This window comes from Plectropomus leopardus, chromosome 24 (assembly GCF_008729295.1).
Source record: "Plectropomus leopardus isolate mb chromosome 24, YSFRI_Pleo_2.0, whole genome shotgun sequence".
Classification (NCBI taxonomy): Eukaryota; Metazoa; Chordata; class Actinopteri; order Perciformes; family Serranidae; genus Plectropomus; species Plectropomus leopardus.
In genome coordinates this window covers 7,980,380-8,000,399 of record NC_056486.1, presented here as the reverse complement: position 1 = coordinate 8,000,399, position 20,020 = coordinate 7,980,380, and the positions used below count along the sequence as shown (strand labels likewise).

Below are 20,020 nucleotides of genomic sequence, written 5' to 3'. Positions count from 1 at the left end.
GGGAGGGGCTTTTAATCACCAAAGATTTCTATTTTACTTCATCCTTCCTTTGCGAGATGTAGTGTCAAAGCAAAAGTACCACATGAGCTGCATGCAACTGCCTGGAGAATAAGCCACACACCTGGCATTTTTGCTCAGTGTGCACTGCCTTTTCTGTGTGTCATGTTGAAAATCTCAGAACATCTCAGGTGATTCATTCATAATAAAAAAAGTTTTGTGGTTTCATTGCAAAAGCAACCATTAATGTTTGAGGCAGACTCCATGTCTCTCTGACTCACATTATGCAAATCAAAGGCTCAGAATAAATGGAAAGAATAGTGGTACAGGTTAAATGAAAAACCCATTTTATGCGCCATTTTATGCAAAAATGCGAGATGATTGACTCTGCTGATTTGGTCATTTCATGTGTAAAACTACAATGAGTCTGCAAAATGGTGAGTTCTCGCAGATATGCATTAGGAAAAGGCTTTTAGTCAAAGTATTTCATAATGAATGGAGACATATTTTAGTTTGAAGGAGCCACTCAGATACACGGACACTTGAATCCAACGGTTGCAGCGTTTGTGTATTATTCTGCCCAAACACAGCATATATGCAGACTTTCCAACAACAATCTTTTCAACATGTATTTTATCATAATTATGTAAAGCACTTGATTTATCACATCTTGTAAGAAATATGTTGACTCCTGAGGCTGTTTTATGTGTTACTGCAGCAGCTATTTTATCTTGATTCCCAAATTGAAATGTCCCAGGGACCCAAGCTCATGAATACGTAATTGACCACCATAATATCTACAGGAACCTCCTATTAATAGATGGCAAAAACATAAATAAAGTATGTTATTAACCAGTTTTATATATTCCCTGAGTGACACAGACACGTTCAGTTAAGTTATTTGTGTGTTTTCACAGGGCTTCAGGAGAGACTTGAGAGCTAAAGAGCCAGTTGTGACGAAGGCTCTTGACGATGTGGGAGTCTTTCTGTCTGAGCTACCCCGAGAAACACCATCACCTGAGCAGAGAGGTGACACACACACACACGCACACACAGTTTTTCGTGTAGCCTCTCATCCATTTATCTAACAGAAGTTGATTTTCAGGTTCATACTTGTGTTTTGGGTTTTTGCTAGAACAAGTTTATATGCTTTAATGTTCAAAAAACACTTTATTTTCTTCATGCTGTCTGTGCTGGAACACCTGTATTCACCCTCTGTCTGAGACGCTCCGTTTTAACGGAGTCTGCTCTGATTGGTCAGCGTTTTCAGGTTTTCCCTATCTTGGCATTCCTGGGATGGCTGTAACAGAGAATAGCTGCATTTTTTACTATAAAAATTAATTAATGACACCTATGGTCACCACACCACAGTCGGCTCGCCACTGCTATGAGGCCAGAGCTGCGGCTCAATGCGATGAACTTCTGTTGTCTCATTTAGCCACTTGTAAGCAACCACATTTTTTAAAAGTTTGCGCGTGGGACATTTACTGATGTATTTTTTGTTGGATAACAAAATGTAGAAGTCTCTTTAGCTTGTGTTGACCACAGACCTCATTTTAGGCTTCTAACCAAAAAAAAAAACATTGAAAAAACCCCATTGCCTTCAAGATGAGAAAACCAGAGATGCTGAAATGCTAATTCATTTCTGGGTTTTAGGATTCGTTAATGGGGCTCTCTATGTAAACCCTTGCAGTAGCGTGCCTGGAGCAGATGACCATACAAAGAAATCTGGCACACCAAGACATCATAGTGTAGCCAGAACAGAAAACAAATGTTGGAAACAGAGTTACTTTCACATACTTATACCTCAACATTTGAAACCAAGTTTAGCATGAACATCCTTAATTGTAACACTACATAAAAGATACAAAATTCCAGGAGGAATAATACGTTTTCTTTAACATTGCCTCCCTTCAATGCTTCAGACTAATATAGATATTTTTCACATTGGCTGGATTAAGATTGTACGGGTTGTGAGTAACATGAGCTCTTTTGTATCTTTTTTCCTGCTGAGGTTTTTATAACTAAGATAAATTCATGTTTCAGAACACCTTGTACCTGCCATTTAAATGTAGAAACACAGGAAATAGTCGGTTAATTAGCAACATTTTCTGCCAGAGCAGCACCGTGATCAGCCCTAACACTTGAAGTCACGCATAAAAGGAACATTTTAACAGACCTGTCTCCTGTCCAGGCCTAAAGCTCCTTTTCCTCTCATCTCTGACTCACACTGTGAACTTTAGACCTTAGTTACAGCCTGGTAACAACCACACATGAGGTTACACGCACACACAGACTCCGCCACACCATGGCAGCAGCCCGAATACCAGTCTTGCAGAAAACAGTGGAACTTTTGCTGTGGTCCATTAAACTCATTCAGCTGCCAAGTCAAACACTTGGAGAGTGCAGAAAGAAAAGGGTGAACTCCAGCTGCTAATCACTTCCGTACTGAGGGAAACAGGCACTTACTTCCTCTGAGAAAGTCATTCAGTTTCTGCAAAGCGACCTTCAAATCACAGCTAAAAAGCTGGACTGACAGCTCTTTTGAATGTATGACACTTTGCGTGGTTTAAATTCACCTGAATTTCCTAAAAGAGAACCCGTGTCTCCACAAACAGCCTGAGTGGTTTGACATATAAGTGAGACAGTCTCTCGGGAGCTGGTCGTCATTGTCACAGCTACTGCTTTTGCTATTGGTTGCTTTAAAAAAGGAAACAGGCTTTTAAACTCATAGGCCATGTTTTAAACAGAGTTACAACTGTGCACAGATGAGGACATTCAGGACACAATAACAGGATGAATTGGGACTGCAGGAGCGCTTCTTCTAGTTATGATATTTATGTATCAGAGGACGTCTTTACATTAAGACATGGATTTCCACTGTTGTTAATTTCATCTACAATTATTCACATTGATTAATTGGCTTAGTTCAAGAAGGATTATTTAAAGACATATAACTGGTATAAGGTCCGCAGTGCTCATTTGGAAACAGGCGTTGTCATGCTCTGCCATGCCCAAATCACCAGTCAGTTCACATTTGAATCAAAAATGGAGTTGCTAGTTTATCCCAGCTTCTTACCTAAAAAAAGTTACCTCATACAAAACAGTATTGTCTGCATAAAGATGAATTTCACAGGCACACGCTAAGAAAGAAATCTCATTTATATAAATGGTGAAAAGCACAGGACAGAGAATTAATCCCAGCAGGAACTCCTTATTGATATCTAGTTTTTAAACTCGTTGCACACCTTCCACAGCCATCACAATTTTGATCAAAAGCTTCTTATTGAACCTGTTATGGAGACACAAAGTTCTTTGATTTGATGTGATTTTTTCATGGATTTTCAGTGATGATTATTAATGTGAGTTGTGCACCACAGCCTCTGAAGATACAGTTGTCTTGCTTTTATTGTCATCAGATGTTTTCTTTTTCCAACAACCTTCAGATATTAGCCCAGAGGAACGTGCCCAGAACGTTGGGAGAATCCTGCGCAAAGAGGCAGACGATGTGGTGACCAAGTGGGACAGGCTCAACAACGACTCGGCCGAATGGCAGAGGAGACTGGAGCTGGCTCTGGATCGGCTGATGGAGCTCCAGGAGGCCGAGGACCTGCTGGACGGACAGCTGAGACAGGCCGAGATGGTGAAAGAGGCATGGGAACCTGTTGGTGATCTGTTGATTGACTCCCTGCCAGAGCACATCGAAAGAGTCAAGGTCAGATTGAGTGAAATTTAGCAGTTTGTACCCTCAAAATACTGTAATGATGTTGGGAAAGAGTTGCAAAGTTAAATGCAACATCTGAAGGTTGCGACTCTTGCACATGAGAAGGGGACAGAGGACATGCACTTTTTCAGAAGGCAGTATTTGACCCATCCAATTTTTACACTCCAAAAACTTTGGAGGGTCAAATTGTATTTATTGAAAAAAAACACTCCTGATCACATTTTGATCATTATGGAGAAGCAGAACCCCGAATGACAATTAACAAGCAAAAATGCACTCAGAATAGTCAACAACCCTTATTTGTGCCATCAAGTGATCTAGCCAATGACCAAATGTTATTATAGGCTGCTAGTCTTGACAATGACAGTCTCATTTGTTTGTAGTAATTGTACCAAGGTCTAAAAAATAATTTGATAATGATTAATTGGTGGTAAAATGCACCCACAGCACCTTTTAACGCCATATGTAACAGTCATAGATGTGCTGTGAATTACCTTCTCCTCAGTCTGCATGCATCACAGCTGAAGTGAAAGACATAGAAGAGTTAGACCACCTTGCATCTATCAGCTTTAACTGTTAGCGGTAGCCTCGTTTCATTTATCCTACTTAAGCCTGTCATTGTTTTCCATACATCAGCAAGCATTAAACAAGCAGAAAAAGTGGGACTTACATGATGGATGCATCTGTTTCTCACTGTTAGAGCAGTCGAGGTGAGAAACGACTGAACCGAGGGCTACTAACAACCTGTCTGTGTTTCCCATCTGTCCTCTCACCACTGTAAACAATGCAGCACAATACAAATGACCCGAGAACTCATTTTGTGTGTGTGTGTGTGTGTGTGTGTGTGTGTGTGTGTGTGTGTGTGTGTGTGTGTGTTTGTGTGTGTGTTTTGCAGGAGTTTCAGGAAGAAATCGCTCCAATTAAGGATGATGTAATACACATGAACCAGTTGGCATCCACTTTTGGTCCACCTGACATCCAGCTGTCACCTAGCAACCTGGAACGCATTGAAGATCTCAACACGCGCTGGAGGCTGCTCCAGGTACACAATGGTGCACACACATACATCCACACACTCATTCATTTGTGGAAACACTGATATCGTTTTGCAAAGATGTGCATATCTTATATTGTTATTACTATTGTGTCAGATTTTTTCAAGTTGCATTCTTGGTTTATAACCCTGTGAGTCTTCAGGCTCACTCTGGCTGTTTTTGATAAAATAACAAATCCAGATTCTCATGTTGCCCTTTGGCAGTCCTTACACTTTTGCATTTTGCTTGTAGCTTTGTTTAAAAAAAATATACAACCCTCCAAAATTTTCAGATACTTCTACGTACAGCCCCATGCACACCACCTCCATACGTGACAGCCCTGCTTGTGTAGTTACAGTTGTGAAATTATAATGAGGGCAATAGTTTTTAGAGTTTTTATAATTTGTTGACACTGATGCTCACCCTTGACAGTCAAAAAAAAGTGTGTGCACTCTGTCTTAGCAATGAGGGTGTGTACGTGTACTTTGTTTGAAAAATTTAATAAGGACAAAACACACACCCCATGTGTTGGTGATCAGAGGCACACAGGGTGCACCTCCATCAGTCTCAATAAACCCAGTGGCAGCCACACTGGGAGTCAGACAGTGATTATTACTGGGGGTGACAGATAGAGCCAATCAGCTGCCAGAGACATCAACTAATGCAGAGGAGTCTCGGGCAGAGATGGGTGCCGTGGTGACACCACGGTGACAGGACCAGACGGCCGGTCTCTCTGAAGTCAGCACCTGACCAGATGCTCACATACACACACGTACACATACACTTTTGTCTTGTAGTAAAGGTGAGAACATCAGTATAGTTGGTGTAGACAACGAGAGCTGGGAAAAGTAAGGTGCAAAAAAAAGAGTGGTGTAATAGTCCGTCACATAGTTTTTTCACATGGTAATGATTGTATGTATTATACATATTTTTTTAGCTTATTGCAATTACTTCACAGATTTGCAAGCAGAAGTAAATCCAAACATTTTTTTTGCCTTGTTTTCAGCCGATTTTAAGCAGGTGATCATTAGCAATTAAGTTGACAGTATTTACTTTGTGAGTCCAAATGAAGGAAGCTATCATATCGTATTGGCTGTGTTGCACCAAATACTTTAACTTAATCTCTCAGTGGCTGTTGAGACATTAAATTAACAGGAGTTGATGCTGCAAGCCTCATTTTCTCTTCAGGGTAGAGTCAACACAACTTGCTTGGAACCTTACTATTTTGGTTTTCCATCTGCAAAAGTTGTGTCTTGTCACTGGTACTTTTTGGGACCACATCTGTTGAGGTTCCAAGTGAGCTGAGCCAAGTTAAAGGATTGAAGTTAAAATGCTGTTGACCACTGATGGGTCAGAGAGAACCGTCACTGGCACAATACAGGACGTCACTCACAAACCAAGCTACTGTCAGTAGTGACCACAGCTTTATTATTCTTTTGTATTGAGAAAAATAGCAGCCTGCAAAAGCACACCATAGTTAATGCAGCATTTGGTTGCTGGGTCACGTTGAAGATGGTCATGGCAGTTTCACGTGGCCTGACCATGACAGTCAGCTAGAACTGGCTGCAGTGGAAAACCAAACTGAAAAAAACAGATGGTGCCAAAAAGTGATTCAAGTATAGTGGAGTTGTGCCTAATCATGCAGCAGAAATGACGTATTCTTGTCCTGTTAGTGACCAAGCCAACAAGCTTGCAGTTAGCGTACTTGCTTTTACAATTAAATGAAATGATGCATATTTCAGAGCAAAATGCCGGGATGTAAATGGTGCAGTAGAAAGAAAAAAATATAAGGAAGCTCAGAAAATTGTCACTGACTAAGCACTACTGTGTCCTTGGCTGGTTAGCAAGTTAGCAGTTGGCTTGCCAGCTACAGTAGTTTTGCTGTGGCACTTTCCTGCATGAGTTGAAGCCTTAAGAGACCTCTACAACATTTTTACTTTTATTTTTTTACTTTTAGCAGCTTGATAATTATGGCAGTTGGTCATAGTTTACAAGTAGTCTCATAGTCTCATTTTCACTCAGGAAAAGATTATTTTCTCTGTTTAAACCAAAATGCATGAGCTGATAATAAAATGGTAAGGAGAAAATTAAGTATTTCATTTGGACAGAACAGCGGATTTAACTGCCAGTTTTTGAAAAGTCAGTTTCCATTGCAGGTGGTTCACTGGGAGCGGGATGTTTGCCCAGGAATATTGGCATCACTTATAATGGCAGGGTGATGGATAGCAATCTGTGTGTGTGTGTGTGTGTGTGTGTGTACATACGTGTGCAGACACTGCCTGGTAATGTGAGTGTATCCAGTGTGTGTTTGTGCTTTCATGTTTTCTGCTGTAGTTAATGTGGCTTAAATTTTAGGTGGCTGCTTGTGTTTTTGCATTTGTTATGTGTGTGTGTGTGTCCGTGTGTCTGTGTGTGTGTGTGTGTGTGTGTGTGTGTGTGTGTGTGTGTGTGTGTGTGTGTGTGTGTGTGTGTGTGTGGTACCTGCACATCCAGGTCACTTTAGTTGGTTCACTGTGTTCCGTTGTGCCTTAAAGGTTGGAGCTGATTGGTAGATGCGAGGAAGCAAAGCACTCTCAGTAATTTCGGTAAAGTCTGCCTCAACAATCCCACTCCTCTCGTTTGTACAATTCTAATTAGGTTACCGTGGATACGGGGAAAAGCAACTCAGGCAGAAATGGATTGGGTGAGGTGGACTCAAAGGTAATCTCATCATTTTGTTTCATGCCGCATCAAAGCCAAAACAGAAAGGACTGGTCATCGGCGTCATATCTTCATTTTTATCAGTTCTTCATCTCATACCATGAATTGCACACACATGCGCACTCTCTTCAGACGATGTCTCATCAGTAGCCTTCTCATTTGGATTGTGGATAAAAGGTTGGATGGTTAATCAGCCAATCTGTCTACTCAGACTGGATAATAACCCATCTCAGTCCCTTGGCCTCAAGACTTCTATCACAGAAAGTTGAGATGCGTTTAAGCTTCCGATGATTCACTTTTTTACTTCTGGAACAAAAATCTGTCACTAATCAGCGGCTGCCAATGCTCCGCATGCCAGCCGGAGCTGCATGTGCTGCCTGGGAACATCAGATCATTGAACATTGTGTCAGGAGGCATCAGTGATTGTAGACACACAGTAGCTCCTCCAGGGATGGTCGGGTTGCAACTCGCTCCCAGGTGCTGGTACCAAACTGAAATTATGCTTACAAGCTGTCTTTTTTGTGAATTACACATCAGTTTAGAAAATCTGAATTGAAGCAGCATATCTTGAGTTTATAGTTGTAGAATAATGTGTGATGAATTAAGGTTCAAGCATGCCTGTGGGAATGTACTTTTGCTGAGGGGTGAAGCACAGTATGGATGTGTGCTTTCGATTGGTGTCGGACATCTAGTTGTCTCTGCGCTAAAGCCGCCTACATCCCCTCAGCAACTCACACGTTCATTCATCATCTCGTCTTTCCTGTGCCCAAGTGTCAATTACTGTCATTGTACAACACTACAAAATGCAGCTTTAGTCAATTTATTCTACACAAGAAAAATAAAAAAAAAACAAGAAAGCAACTCAGAGAGCACAGACCAATCAACCAAGACCAATAGTCCAGTCATCTGTGACCTGCACAAAACAGCACAACATTTTGTATGTCTGGGTATATTTCCAAAATAATTTGAATTATGTCAAAATATGGCTGTGCCTGGCTGAAGCCTCCTTATCTCAACAATAGATAGATAGTTTATTTGTCCTTAAAGAGGAAATTGTTTTCCACAGCAGGTGCATACATAGCAGACAAGTGAGACAGACAGAATGCATATCCAAAACAGTAGAGGAGTTGCTTATTCAGAGCTTATATGGCGGTCGAAACAAAGCTCTTGCTGAAACGGGCTCTTCTGTGTCCTGAGGGTAGGGGGATGAAATGCCGGAAAGAGGAACCCACAGCTATGCATTTATTTCTAAATTGGAAATGTTTCATATATTTAACATTCATTTTAACCAGTGTCACCAGTTCTCCCATGAAACCAGTAAGTGCTCTATAGTGACTGTTTGCTGTATGAAGTTTGGGCAGCTACGTGTATGTCTACCCCAGCAGATTACTGGTCATCATACTGAGTTATCGTATATATTGACAATTGTTTTGTCACAATTTAACTTCACTACCATCTACTGGATTTTAGGATGCATGGCATTTATTGCATCAAGGCCAAATGCCTTATCTTGCAAAATTAAAGTGAAAAATACTTTGTGTATTCTCTAGGTGTGCTCCAGCATTTGTTGGTCTTTTTGAGACCTGACACATTTCTTGTTTTATGATGTTTAGACTGCATGAATTATGGTTGACATTGGGTCATGTGATGTCTTGTAGCTGTTTGGAGGCCAATGCATTTAGATAGGCCCCAATGTAAATTTTATAGAATGAAATGGACTGCATTCATATTTACTTTTAGAAACCTCCTGCAAATTCATGCAATTTCTTTCAAAAACATGGGAAAAAAAGGCATTGAGTGACTTGGTAAGAAACGGTCCACAAATCGCAAGAAATGAGTAGATTAGAAAGTTATTTTCAAAAAGCTAGGATTAGATTTAAAGGGACTAAAGCTAGGGAAAACTATATTTATAAATATCATAAATACATATTTTGAATTATGTTACAAACAGTTTTTACTTTCTTTTTTTAAAGACTATTTTATGGGCTTTTTGCTTTTATTGATAGGATAGATCAGACTGAGTGTGAAAGAGGGAGAGAGAGGAGATAAAAGCAAAGGGCTGAGGCTGAAATTGAAGCCACGGCTGCTGCCACGAGGGCGTAGCCTCTGTACATGGGGCACCAGCTCTACCAGCTGAGCTACCAGACGACCGTTTTTTCTTCCTTTTTCTTTTTCTTTTTTTTAACTAATTTTCAGGCAATTTTCTTGTACTTTTCTCTAATTTCTTACTTATTTCGGGGTAATCTCTTATCATGTTTTTGAAAGAAATCAAAGGGTTAAACATCAGAAGCATCAAGAAAGGATTTTGATGCTGGTGATTGAATGATACTTTACATAAAGTAAATCATTGCCAGCATACTAAATAAGTGTTTAGATTTGGATGAATGACAAGCTAGGAGTTTGCAGTTTAGATGGGAACATGGGAGCCAGGAGACAAGTGTGTGCACCTCCTGGGCTTAGCCCCGCCTCGCTGCGTGTACCTACAGAGCCCTGCTGATTTGGCACAATTATCTCAACTCCATCTAGATAGACAGCTCATTCCGAGCTGAAGGAGACTCGCAGGAGGCTGCATCCTCTCTAATTCCTCCCCTACAAATTCAATTATCTCCTCCATGCTTGTCTTTGTGCCCCCCCCCTTCCTTCTTCTCACGCTGTCCACCCATCCTTGTACTTCTACTTACTGCTTTTTCTTTGAGTATATCATGTGTCATGGGATTATATTTCTTCTGTTGTTGTCTTTTTCATTGGCGCATGAAAACGCAGCAAATTAGGAATCCCCTATCTATCTATCTATCTATCTGTCTGTCTGTCTGTCTGTCTGTCTCATTTCTTTCCATCTCTCTCCATCAGATCTCCATCGATGAACATCTTAAGCAGCTGACAGACGCTCACAGGGACTTTGGCCTTCTGCACAGTGAGTTTAACGCACTTACACTTGAATATGTGCACACACCTAACTGAATACATCAGACTGCTGACAGCTGACAAGGCACTCAGTGTGTGTGTGTGTGTGCGTGCCTGCGTGCGTGCGTGTAAGAAATAAGGCAAAATGTGTTAGACAAAGTGAGGCAGCCACCTCCTGGCAGCATCTTGCTCAGCGACACTCAATAAATGACGTGTTAGCGTGCGAAAGAGTGACACAGCATTCGACTGTCAACAGGTCACTGAATAACTGAATAAGTGAGAGATGAAGGGTATAAAGTCCCTCTCATCTGGCTGCTTTTTGTGCCTGTTATGGTGTATCAGTCTGTTTATGTAACTTGTTTTTTTGTATATAAAGAGTTTGAGTCTTTTACTTCAGCCTTTCCCAAACCAAAAACACAAGAACAAAAGTGTAAGGAATGGATTAAACTGTGTGTTTTGAATTTATTTACAGTGGTAATATGGCATTACTTTCAGGCCAAGGTGCATAATATAAGCAAACAGCATTACAGGTTAAATTAGAAGAACTCTGCTTCAGACCAGCACATCCATTTTTTTGGTGCTAAGGCACCACTGTAATGTGCTCAAACCCCATACAAATCCTCACCCCAAACAATCTGAGCCATTTCCAATTACTAGCTTTGTGTAAAGAGTAAAGATAATGTTGACGACTCACCAGCAAATTACCCCCCCCCCCAAAAAAAAAGCTACCCCTCAGTGTAAGAACAATGCTTCCTATTTATTTCCATTTCTGTTAGTGTTATTCTCAGTATTTTAGCATGCTCATTTAGAGCTTTTTAAAAATAGGTCAGCCAAAGACAGAGAACCAACTCATGGAGCTTACATTAAGTATCAAGCTAGAGCTGATAAAATCTGGCACAGTTTCAAAAATTTGGCAGTTGCCAACTAGAAATATCAAGTTTGAGAAATATATCTCTCCTTGTTATCATTGTAAACCATGAGCAGAGTTAGAAAGCTTCTGTAGGCATATTAGTGGTATTGGGTTACATAAATCAATTGACTTGACTAGAATGAAAAGCTTGAAGGCATAGCAACTCATTTTGACCTTTCATGAAACAGGATTCGATAAAAGTTACAGAGAAGATTGCCCAAAAACAAGACAAGAATGCAACGCAGCCACAAGCAACAACTATTGCTGTTTCTCTTGCACTTGTTATCAAGATTACTTTCTCTAGTGACATATTACAGCTGCGTGTAAAAATTGAGGACAGACGTAATGTAGAAATCAGAGCTAGACTTGGCTCTCAAGAGGAAAAGAGTTACTCTTGGAAATATTAAAAACTGTAGATTTAAGACATATGAAAGTATAAGATGACAAGGATGCTATTTTTCATTTCAGGATGTACACCTGCAGCCACTCATCAAACTGTTCGCTGTCTTTTCTCACCAATTCTCTTTAGTTTAATTACAGCTCATCTGCAGAGTAATTAAAAGACCACAGATAACAAAAGATCACAACATCGTTTATATGCTTGTGGCGGTGATTAACATTGACGAACCACAGGGGGGGCTTGGAGGAAAAAAAGGAGGAAACAAAACATGACATTGACACCTCAGATACAAATGAAGTGGTTAAATAGCAATGACATTCTGTAAGATGGTGGAAACGATGGTAAAAGGGCAACTAAAATGGCATATCAAGGGACAAAACATAAATTGAAAAGATAGGTAGGTAAAAAGGCTTTGTATATGTAAGTCTTTTATATTTAAATGTTCCATCCAGCTTGATAATGGAGCTCTAATGGATATAGCGGGACAGATAGAGATGGTGATGGGGAAATATAATAAAGACGGCAGTTATGATAATGTGAGAACAGTGAGAATGTACACGTTTTTCATATCTCTCTGCCGTGGTAATGTACACAACATGTGCTCTGGCAGTTTGTTCCACGAAGCATCATTCTGTTTTTAACTGCAGCAAATTTCACCCGTGGGGCACAATAACGCTTATACAGCGGGTAGTTTCAGCCAAGCGATCTGATTGGTCAGAGATGCATTCCAACTGTGCTGACAATTCCCAGAAAGCACAGGCTGCTTTAATGGTTGGTGTGCCAACTCTTGTGGGCATAATAAGTGAGATAATTAGCAATATTTCTTGTTTTTCTGCTGTTTTTCATTATCATGTATATTACTTTGAAGAAAACTTTTCACGACGCGTGATGTTTTGGTAACTGCTGCATACACAAATTCTGAATGTGCATGTTTGTGTTACATTCACAGGATGTTGATCCTGCAGTAAAATGTGTGTGTGAAAAGTTTAATAGCCTGCAGACAGTTTGAATAGTTGTTCTGACCCTTGTTTCTCTGTCTCAGCAGGATCTGTAGAGAGCCCCTTCGAGCAGGGCATCTCCCCAAACAACGTGCCCTACTACATAAAGTAAGTACTGACCTCTTAGCTGCGGCCAGCACATCTTTTTGCTGCTATTTATATAACAGTTCCACCAGTCTACACACAATTTCTGACCTCATTAGTTAGTATTAGTTCTGGTGAGGCTGATGCTTGATGCTGGCTAATGGTCTGGTTAAATGCCATGAAAGGAGCACAAATCTGTAACTAGAGTGTACTAACCTTCTAACAAACAGAGTGCAGTGTGCTGTGCATTGACACTAAATACCCAACCCCAGCCAAAGTATTTGAAATAGTTTGAAAAATGTGTCAAATCCATGTTGCACTTGAAAAGCCGAGAAAATGCAAATTACAAACAGTGATTTAGGACTCAACACTAAACATTTCCTGGGTCTAAGATGCTGTATTTGAAGATCTCTTATTAACTATATCCACAAAACTTCGAGGCTATCTTCACCAGGGTGGTGTCCAGGGTTGGAAACGAACTTTTTTGTCCACCAGCCACTGTGGCTGGCAAGCAAATCTAGCAGCCACTTGCATATTTTACCAGCATTTGGCTGGTGCTAATTTCCAACCCTGGTGGTGTCAGAGACTGTTGTTCTGAGTTGATTGACTGAATGCAGTGACTCTGCAGCACAGTCTCATAGAAATTTGTGAAAGAGACACAACCTGTTAACAACACATTATGTGGTGGTGGACAGGAAATGTGTTCAAATTACATGCTGGAGAACAAAACCGATGAAAAATCTAGTAAGAACTGTTGCAGACTGGTTGTGAAACAGATGCAGTGTGATTAGGTCTAAGGGAAGACGAAGATTTTGTTTGGTTTTGAGAAATAAAAATACTAAGTTACGTTTAGGAAAAGACCATGGTTTTTGTTAAAATATCTTCGTACAGGACATAAGTGAATGAACTTACTTAACTTAATTACATGCAGTCTGGAAAGTCATGTAACTATGTTTTTTGGTTTTTGGACAGGAACAGTGGTGTCATAGTGTAAAGTCTATGTTGTATTATTTACTCCCAGTGGTAACAGAAATTTACAGAGACGTAAGGTATTTTGTGACAGCATTTTTCCCAGAAATGAATGCTGATTGTAACTTTTCCCACCACAGACAAAAGCCAAATGTTAGTGGTTGTCTTGTTTCTATCATGTTTTGCTATGTGAAATAATTTTGTTTGGCTCATCCATTTCATGAAGGTGCAAAATTATGAAAAACAAAACGGTCTTATTTTGTACCTTTGATAGGGGTTCCTGAAAATCTAGAACCATTTCGAGGATCTGTGCCTGTCTTTGAGGACCTAGAAATACGCAATTTAAGTCCTATCTATTATTATTTTTGTTATTAATTACTGTGTCCCCCAACCTTTGAAATCTAGGTTCCACCCCTGGATATCGAATTGGCTTTGATTATGTCCCTTCCCAACATCCTGTTCAGACCAGTCTCATTAAGAAAGTGAAATGCAGCTAGGATGTTGTTACATCTTGACTTTTAATACTTTGAGCTGGACTGATACAACGTTGCATGTGTTGGCTGACTGTTGTTAACAGCCCTAAACTGTTGGCTTGCCTGGCATCTCCTGGAATTCAATGGCATCTTACATTCATCCATTTAGTCTTTGTGTGTTTCTTTGAAGAATTCATCCAGCAGTTTGTGCTCTCCCGTTTAGTACATTTAATTCTTCATCTGCTGATATTTTACCATCCATTCCTCCATCCTCATTAAGAGGCAGCACCTTTCTATCTGTACATTCTGCCCCAGAGAGCGTTATAGAGAAAAGTGGGTCTAAACAGATGAGTAACAGTGAGTTCATCTGCTGCATCAGAAAGAAAGAGGAAAACATGGTGGTAGTTTTTATTATCATTTGCCTCTTGAGAAAAAAAAGCCTGTTTTCTCTAGCTGATAGCTGGGTGACAGCTCCGAAGCGCAGACATTTTGACAGTTGGTCCTTTTGGTCCCCTTGCTTTTAATGCGATAGATTATCATTTAAAATCATTGAGCCCTTTAATTCACTTGGTCAGCACAATGTAAGAGTCACACTTCATGTGTTTCTGCACCGCAGTTAAAACTATATGCAGAATCACCCACATGTGTTAGTAGTAAAGTCTCAGCCTTTTCCCAACTGCTGACAATAACATGATCATCTCTACAAGGCGCCAAACATGTTAAAACTCACAGGCCTATTAAAACAAAAGACTGCACAGTGGCTCGAAATTTTTTTACGACAGATACTTCATATATTTTGAAGCAGGCTTATTGAGCAGTTGGGTAACTGGTTATAGAGCTCCTGTGTATTCTGGGAAACTGTTTACTACTCATCAGCAGATAGTTTTGGAGTTGGGGTGTGTTAGCACAGTAGTAAGCACCGTCTCACATTTTGTGCTTCAGTTGTCTAATGAGTTGGTACAACACAGGTATTTCAGTGAGTTAAACATGAGATAATTAGGTGGATTTTTTTTTTTTATGCAGTACTGCCCCATTAATTAATAATAGTTTAGAGGAAACGCTGTGATAAATCTAGAAGAGCTTTAACCTCTCCATCCCTGCTGGACTGTTTAGACACACAGAACTTAATCCAAATCCTCGCAGAAATTCAGTGCCGTGTTCACGCTATCAGCAACAAATCACCCGTGTCGCTATTGAAGTGTTGCTCAAGCGCTCATCGTAGTCATGTCGTCCTGGGCTTGTTTGTGTCTGTTACTTGCAAGCGTCTCCACTGAGCGTCATTGGAAGATCAGATTTGTTGTTGCACTGCATTTTAGCATTTACCACAAAGGCTTGATCGCACCAGTATTTAAAAGGTGGAATTTCATGGAAAAATGTTGCGAGCACCAGCATATTTCCACTTTGGTAGTGTGCGGCTATTGTGGCGAGTAATCCCAATGTCACGAAGCTTCTCGCAGCATAACTTTTGGAAATACATGAGGATCAACCTTGTTGTTACACTTCTTGATGTGACCAGGCCTTTATTCTTTAATTGTTACATTGTAACTGTAGCAGCAGTGGCCTCGGCTTAACTCTCCACCTCGCATTCCTAACTCATTGGTCAGAATAACTCACTTCCTGCTTCTTCTACAGTCAAGAGAGCTCATACAATAGACTGCATGGGTTTGGTAATCAGCAACTAGCAGTTTGGTGTGTTTGAGTTAACACTTAATGACTGAGTGAGAGAGATTTCATGTTCGACGTGGAATTAACTGCAAGTGAGTAAAATGCATCCACCTGAGAGAGAAAGAACGAAGGAGGCAGGGAAAGAGAAGTGACAGATTCTCTTCTCCACATGCAGTGAGAATGCTGGACTCAACCCGATGACCGAGGCCCTGTGAGTGCCAGCTGACCACACACACACACACACACACACACACACACACACACACACACACACACACACACCTGTGCACTCATATGAACGCTGTATGCAGCATGCGCACACATTTCAAAGGGAAAAGTTGTACTTTTTACTCCACTGCAGTTATCTGACAGTTGTGGTTACTGCTTCCAGCTTCTTAACAGATTTTAAATTTGTAAACAAATTATGAGTAGATCAGAAAAAGCACAAAAAAACCCACATTTGAAATATTAGAAAGAGCAAATTTTTCCTTCTCTTATTAAAAATGGCAAATTAATTGAGTGATCAAAATATTTTTCTATTGATCAGCTATTAGTTTCAGCTCTATTGTAAACAGGATTTATTGCTTTACATAAAAGTACCCCAAGTAAAATTAGCTCCATTTCAACCAGCCACAACATAACTGTAAAATACAGATTACGTGTTAGTGGCTTAGTAATAACAATCCAATGATATATAAAAATATAGTTACATTGGTCTGTCTACGTAACAGGTATTTTTACTTTTGATACTTTGAGTAAATCTATCCCTGATGATGTTATTGGTGTTTACACATAACAGAAAAATTGCATTTCAGAGTGGAGGTGTGTAGTTTTAAGATGTGTGTGTTTACTTGACTGTGGTGATCTATTAAGACATCATTTGTTTATTTATCTGTTAATCATAAGGATCCCCATTAACTGACACCTAGGCAACAAGCTAGTCTTCCTGGGGTCCAAGACAACATAACATTATCACAACAAGACATATTTGCAGTTGATGCATTATGGGAAATGTAGGATCTGGTGTTTTGGGGATTTGACACATACTTGCTTCTTAAAGTCAGGGTATCTCTGCCATCGCTGCTTCAATTTTGATCATCATTTTTTCTCTTTTGAGTCCAGAAGCTTTAGGGAAGTGTGATGTAGTAGCCCTCTCACTAGAAAATCTGAATACTTCTTTCACTACTGCCTTTCAGCCACAAATGCATTAGTGAGGTTGGCCACAAATGGGTTTGCAGTAAGGACCGGGTCAGCATTTCAGTTCAGCCGAAAGGTGTTGGATTGGGTTGAGGTCAGCACTCTGTGCAGGCCAGTCATGCAAGGTCAAGTTCTTCTCTACCAATGTGGAAAAATGAAGAGCCATTTCAAAAATGTTTGCACAAAGTTGGGAGCATACTGTTGTCTTAAAGGGCATGTTGGATTTTTTAAGTGGGCTTGTTTTAGGTACTTATCTCTATCTATTATTCATGTATTTGTTTTGGTCATTTTAATGCACAACAATCAGATTTAGATTATAACATCTCTAATACACATTCCATGACCGAACAGGAGCGGGAAGAAGGAAAAAAAATCTTATTTTACCTGCGCCTTTCTCAAAACATTTATAAACAAAAGGAACAGATGGTCTGTCAGTTACTGTTACTGAACAAGCATTTGCAGTAAACTCAGAAAGAAAAAGTAAATACATAAAAAAAATCATGAGCTATAAGTAACCTTTAACAAAGGAACAGATTCTACAAGTCTAATTATTTTGTCTTTATACATCTTCTTAAACTGTGTATTACATAAAGTAGGTGTCAGTTGGCAGTTTGGAGACGAGACAAGAGTCTAACACAGAAGCTAAGCAATGTACTGCTGTGGAGGGGGCAGCAGCAAAATGTATTTTATAGACCGAAAAAAAGGTCCATCCTAAAAAGATCTTTAACAGTTTTAGTGTATGCTGTATCGGGAGTATTTTCACCACTTTATCTTTCCATCAGACAGCCTAGTTCTCTATCTATACCCTTATCAAAGCCATCAGACTCCACTGAGAAAAACTATCGATACGCCAAAGTCACAACAGTTTGAGGCAGCATTAGACCAGCAGCTCCTGTGTTTGGTGATCTGAAGAGATGGATAGCAACTTCAGTTACACATTAGAAACCGCTGTCTGACGTTAAGGTAACGCGGTGAATATATTCTAAATATAGCATGAACTGTAATTGATATACTTTTTAAAGATGTGACTGTTTTAGGTGACTTGTATACGTTTGTCTAGCTTTTGTGTCCGACTCCAGCCTGCTTCTCCATACTGGGGGCATGCCGACTGACATCTGCCTTATGTAATAAACTGATTATAGAAGAGTACCTCATACAACCCGTCTCCAGGAGCTCTAAACCGTCCCTTTTAAATGTCATTAAATGCTCTACCGAAACTAAGGTGCCTGAATTGTGAAAACAAGCCCCCAGACCAGCAGTATGCAATGTTTACATGGTCGCCTGCTACTTGTAGCCATATAGTGTCCGTGCACACATTGCACATTTCACACCCTATACCACTAAGGCTATAGCCTACACACACTTAACAATACACCCACACTGTGTCAGGCGTACAAACACCCTATCATACACATTCAGAGCAAAGCGCGACACCATATGGCCGACCAACTGCTTCCTTGTGCACAATTACGTGTCTGCTTCTGGAGATGATTCCCTCAAAACCTGCAACATCCACCTTGCCCCCCCCCCCAGCCCGTCCTGTGAAGGTGTGTTTGATTTGCCAAGTGAGTTAAAATCAATGACCTCCTACGCAAACATAGTCAGATGCAAAAGGACGTCAGTGAGCTTGAAATCAGTAATTGGGGAATTGTTGGGCCCTCAGTCCTCTTCCTGCATCTCAATCTGTCATTGTCTCTCTTCTACACACACACACACACACACACACACACACACACACACACACACACACACACTACACACACACACACACACACACCTACACACACTCAGGTATAAAGACATACTGTTGTGGCTGGACGAAATAACAGTTGAGACTTGCCTATAAATTACAGGCTGTTCTCTCCCTTTGCTGGTGCAACATAGCCTACATTTCTCAAGCCTTCCTTGAACACTGATTCCCAAAGCAAAGAGTCCCCCCCCCCCCCCCCCTTGTCCTCTTCCACCCCTCTCTCTCTCTCTTCCTGTCTCTCCTCTCTTCTGTCCTATGTGCCTTGTAAAAGCAAAAAGCGCCTTTTTCCTCTCTCCTCCTCTGCCTCCTGTCCTTTTTTGTCCCTTCCTCTTTCTCTATCTTTCTACTGTCCCTCTTTCTTTTCCTCTATTATCTCTCTCTATCTCTCTTTGGCCTCGAATGTGGAAATATGTGTGCCTTGAAAAGCAAAGAGTCTCTCTCTCTTTCTCTCGTCAGGGAGGTGAAAAACCTCCTTGGATGGTTGAGGCTCCTTTGCTTTCAGAAACAGCGGGATTGGGGGAAGGGAGGCAGAGGCAGGGAGCCTGAGCTCCGCCTCGTCTATCTGAGCTGTGTCAAGTTTTATAGGAATGTAAAAGCCTGTACCGGAAGTGTATTACGTTAGATTTCAAAATAAAGATGTCAGATATTTTAAGTGGTTCACGCTTGCGCGTATATACAGTATATTTTTTAAATATTCTCTGGAGCCATCTGTGGGGGAAGAAGTACTCATATCTTTTATTAAAGTAAAAGTAATGATAACAGTAAAGAAATACTCTCTCTTTTACAAGTAAAAGTCCTGCATTTAATCTATAAATATTAATATATGGAGGCAGTAAAGGTAAAAGTATTCGTAATGCAGAATGACCCATTTCAGAATAATATATATTGTTTTGCAAGATTATAATTATGAAGTTTTGGTGATAATATTCTGAAAAACAGTCATTTTACTGGTTTAGTTTTAGTGTTTTGAATATCACTGCAAACTCATCTTTTGACTGACTTGGACACCGTTGGGAATACATGATGTCTAGTATCTGAAGAATGTCTGTGTCAGTTTTTGTAGCACTTGAATGAAGACTTGTGAAGAGAAAGATGCTGATTGATTTTGAATATTTTGAAAGATAAAGAGTGATGGACTTCTGGATAGACCCTAGGCTGCAGTGAGGAAATTTTGTGTCACAGTTAAGTGGATGTGCTAAAGAATCAGCTGTTTTA

At 40.3% G+C, this 20,020-nt stretch overlaps 1 protein-coding gene across 5 annotated transcripts in view; it reads left to right on the top strand.

Annotated features, from left to right (window-relative positions):
* dmd (dystrophin) overlaps positions 1 to 20,020 on the top strand; it is a 317,286-nt gene that overhangs the window by 245,412 nt on the left and 51,854 nt on the right. For 2 of the 5 annotated variants that reach the window (XM_042513263.1, XM_042513262.1), the window contains exons 62-66: positions 915 to 1,026; positions 3,444 to 3,712; positions 4,617 to 4,763; positions 10,306 to 10,369; positions 12,715 to 12,775. In XM_042513263.1, coding sequence (XP_042369197.1) covers positions 915 to 1,026; positions 3,444 to 3,712; positions 4,617 to 4,763; positions 10,306 to 10,369; positions 12,715 to 12,775 — 653 coding nt within the window. Of the gene's footprint in view, positions 1 to 914; positions 1,027 to 3,443; positions 3,713 to 4,616; positions 4,764 to 7,392; positions 7,456 to 10,305; positions 10,370 to 12,711; positions 12,776 to 16,033; positions 16,070 to 20,020 lie in introns of all 5 variants that reach the window. The other 3 variants (XM_042513259.1, XM_042513261.1, XM_042513260.1) reach the window with 3 other exon arrangements.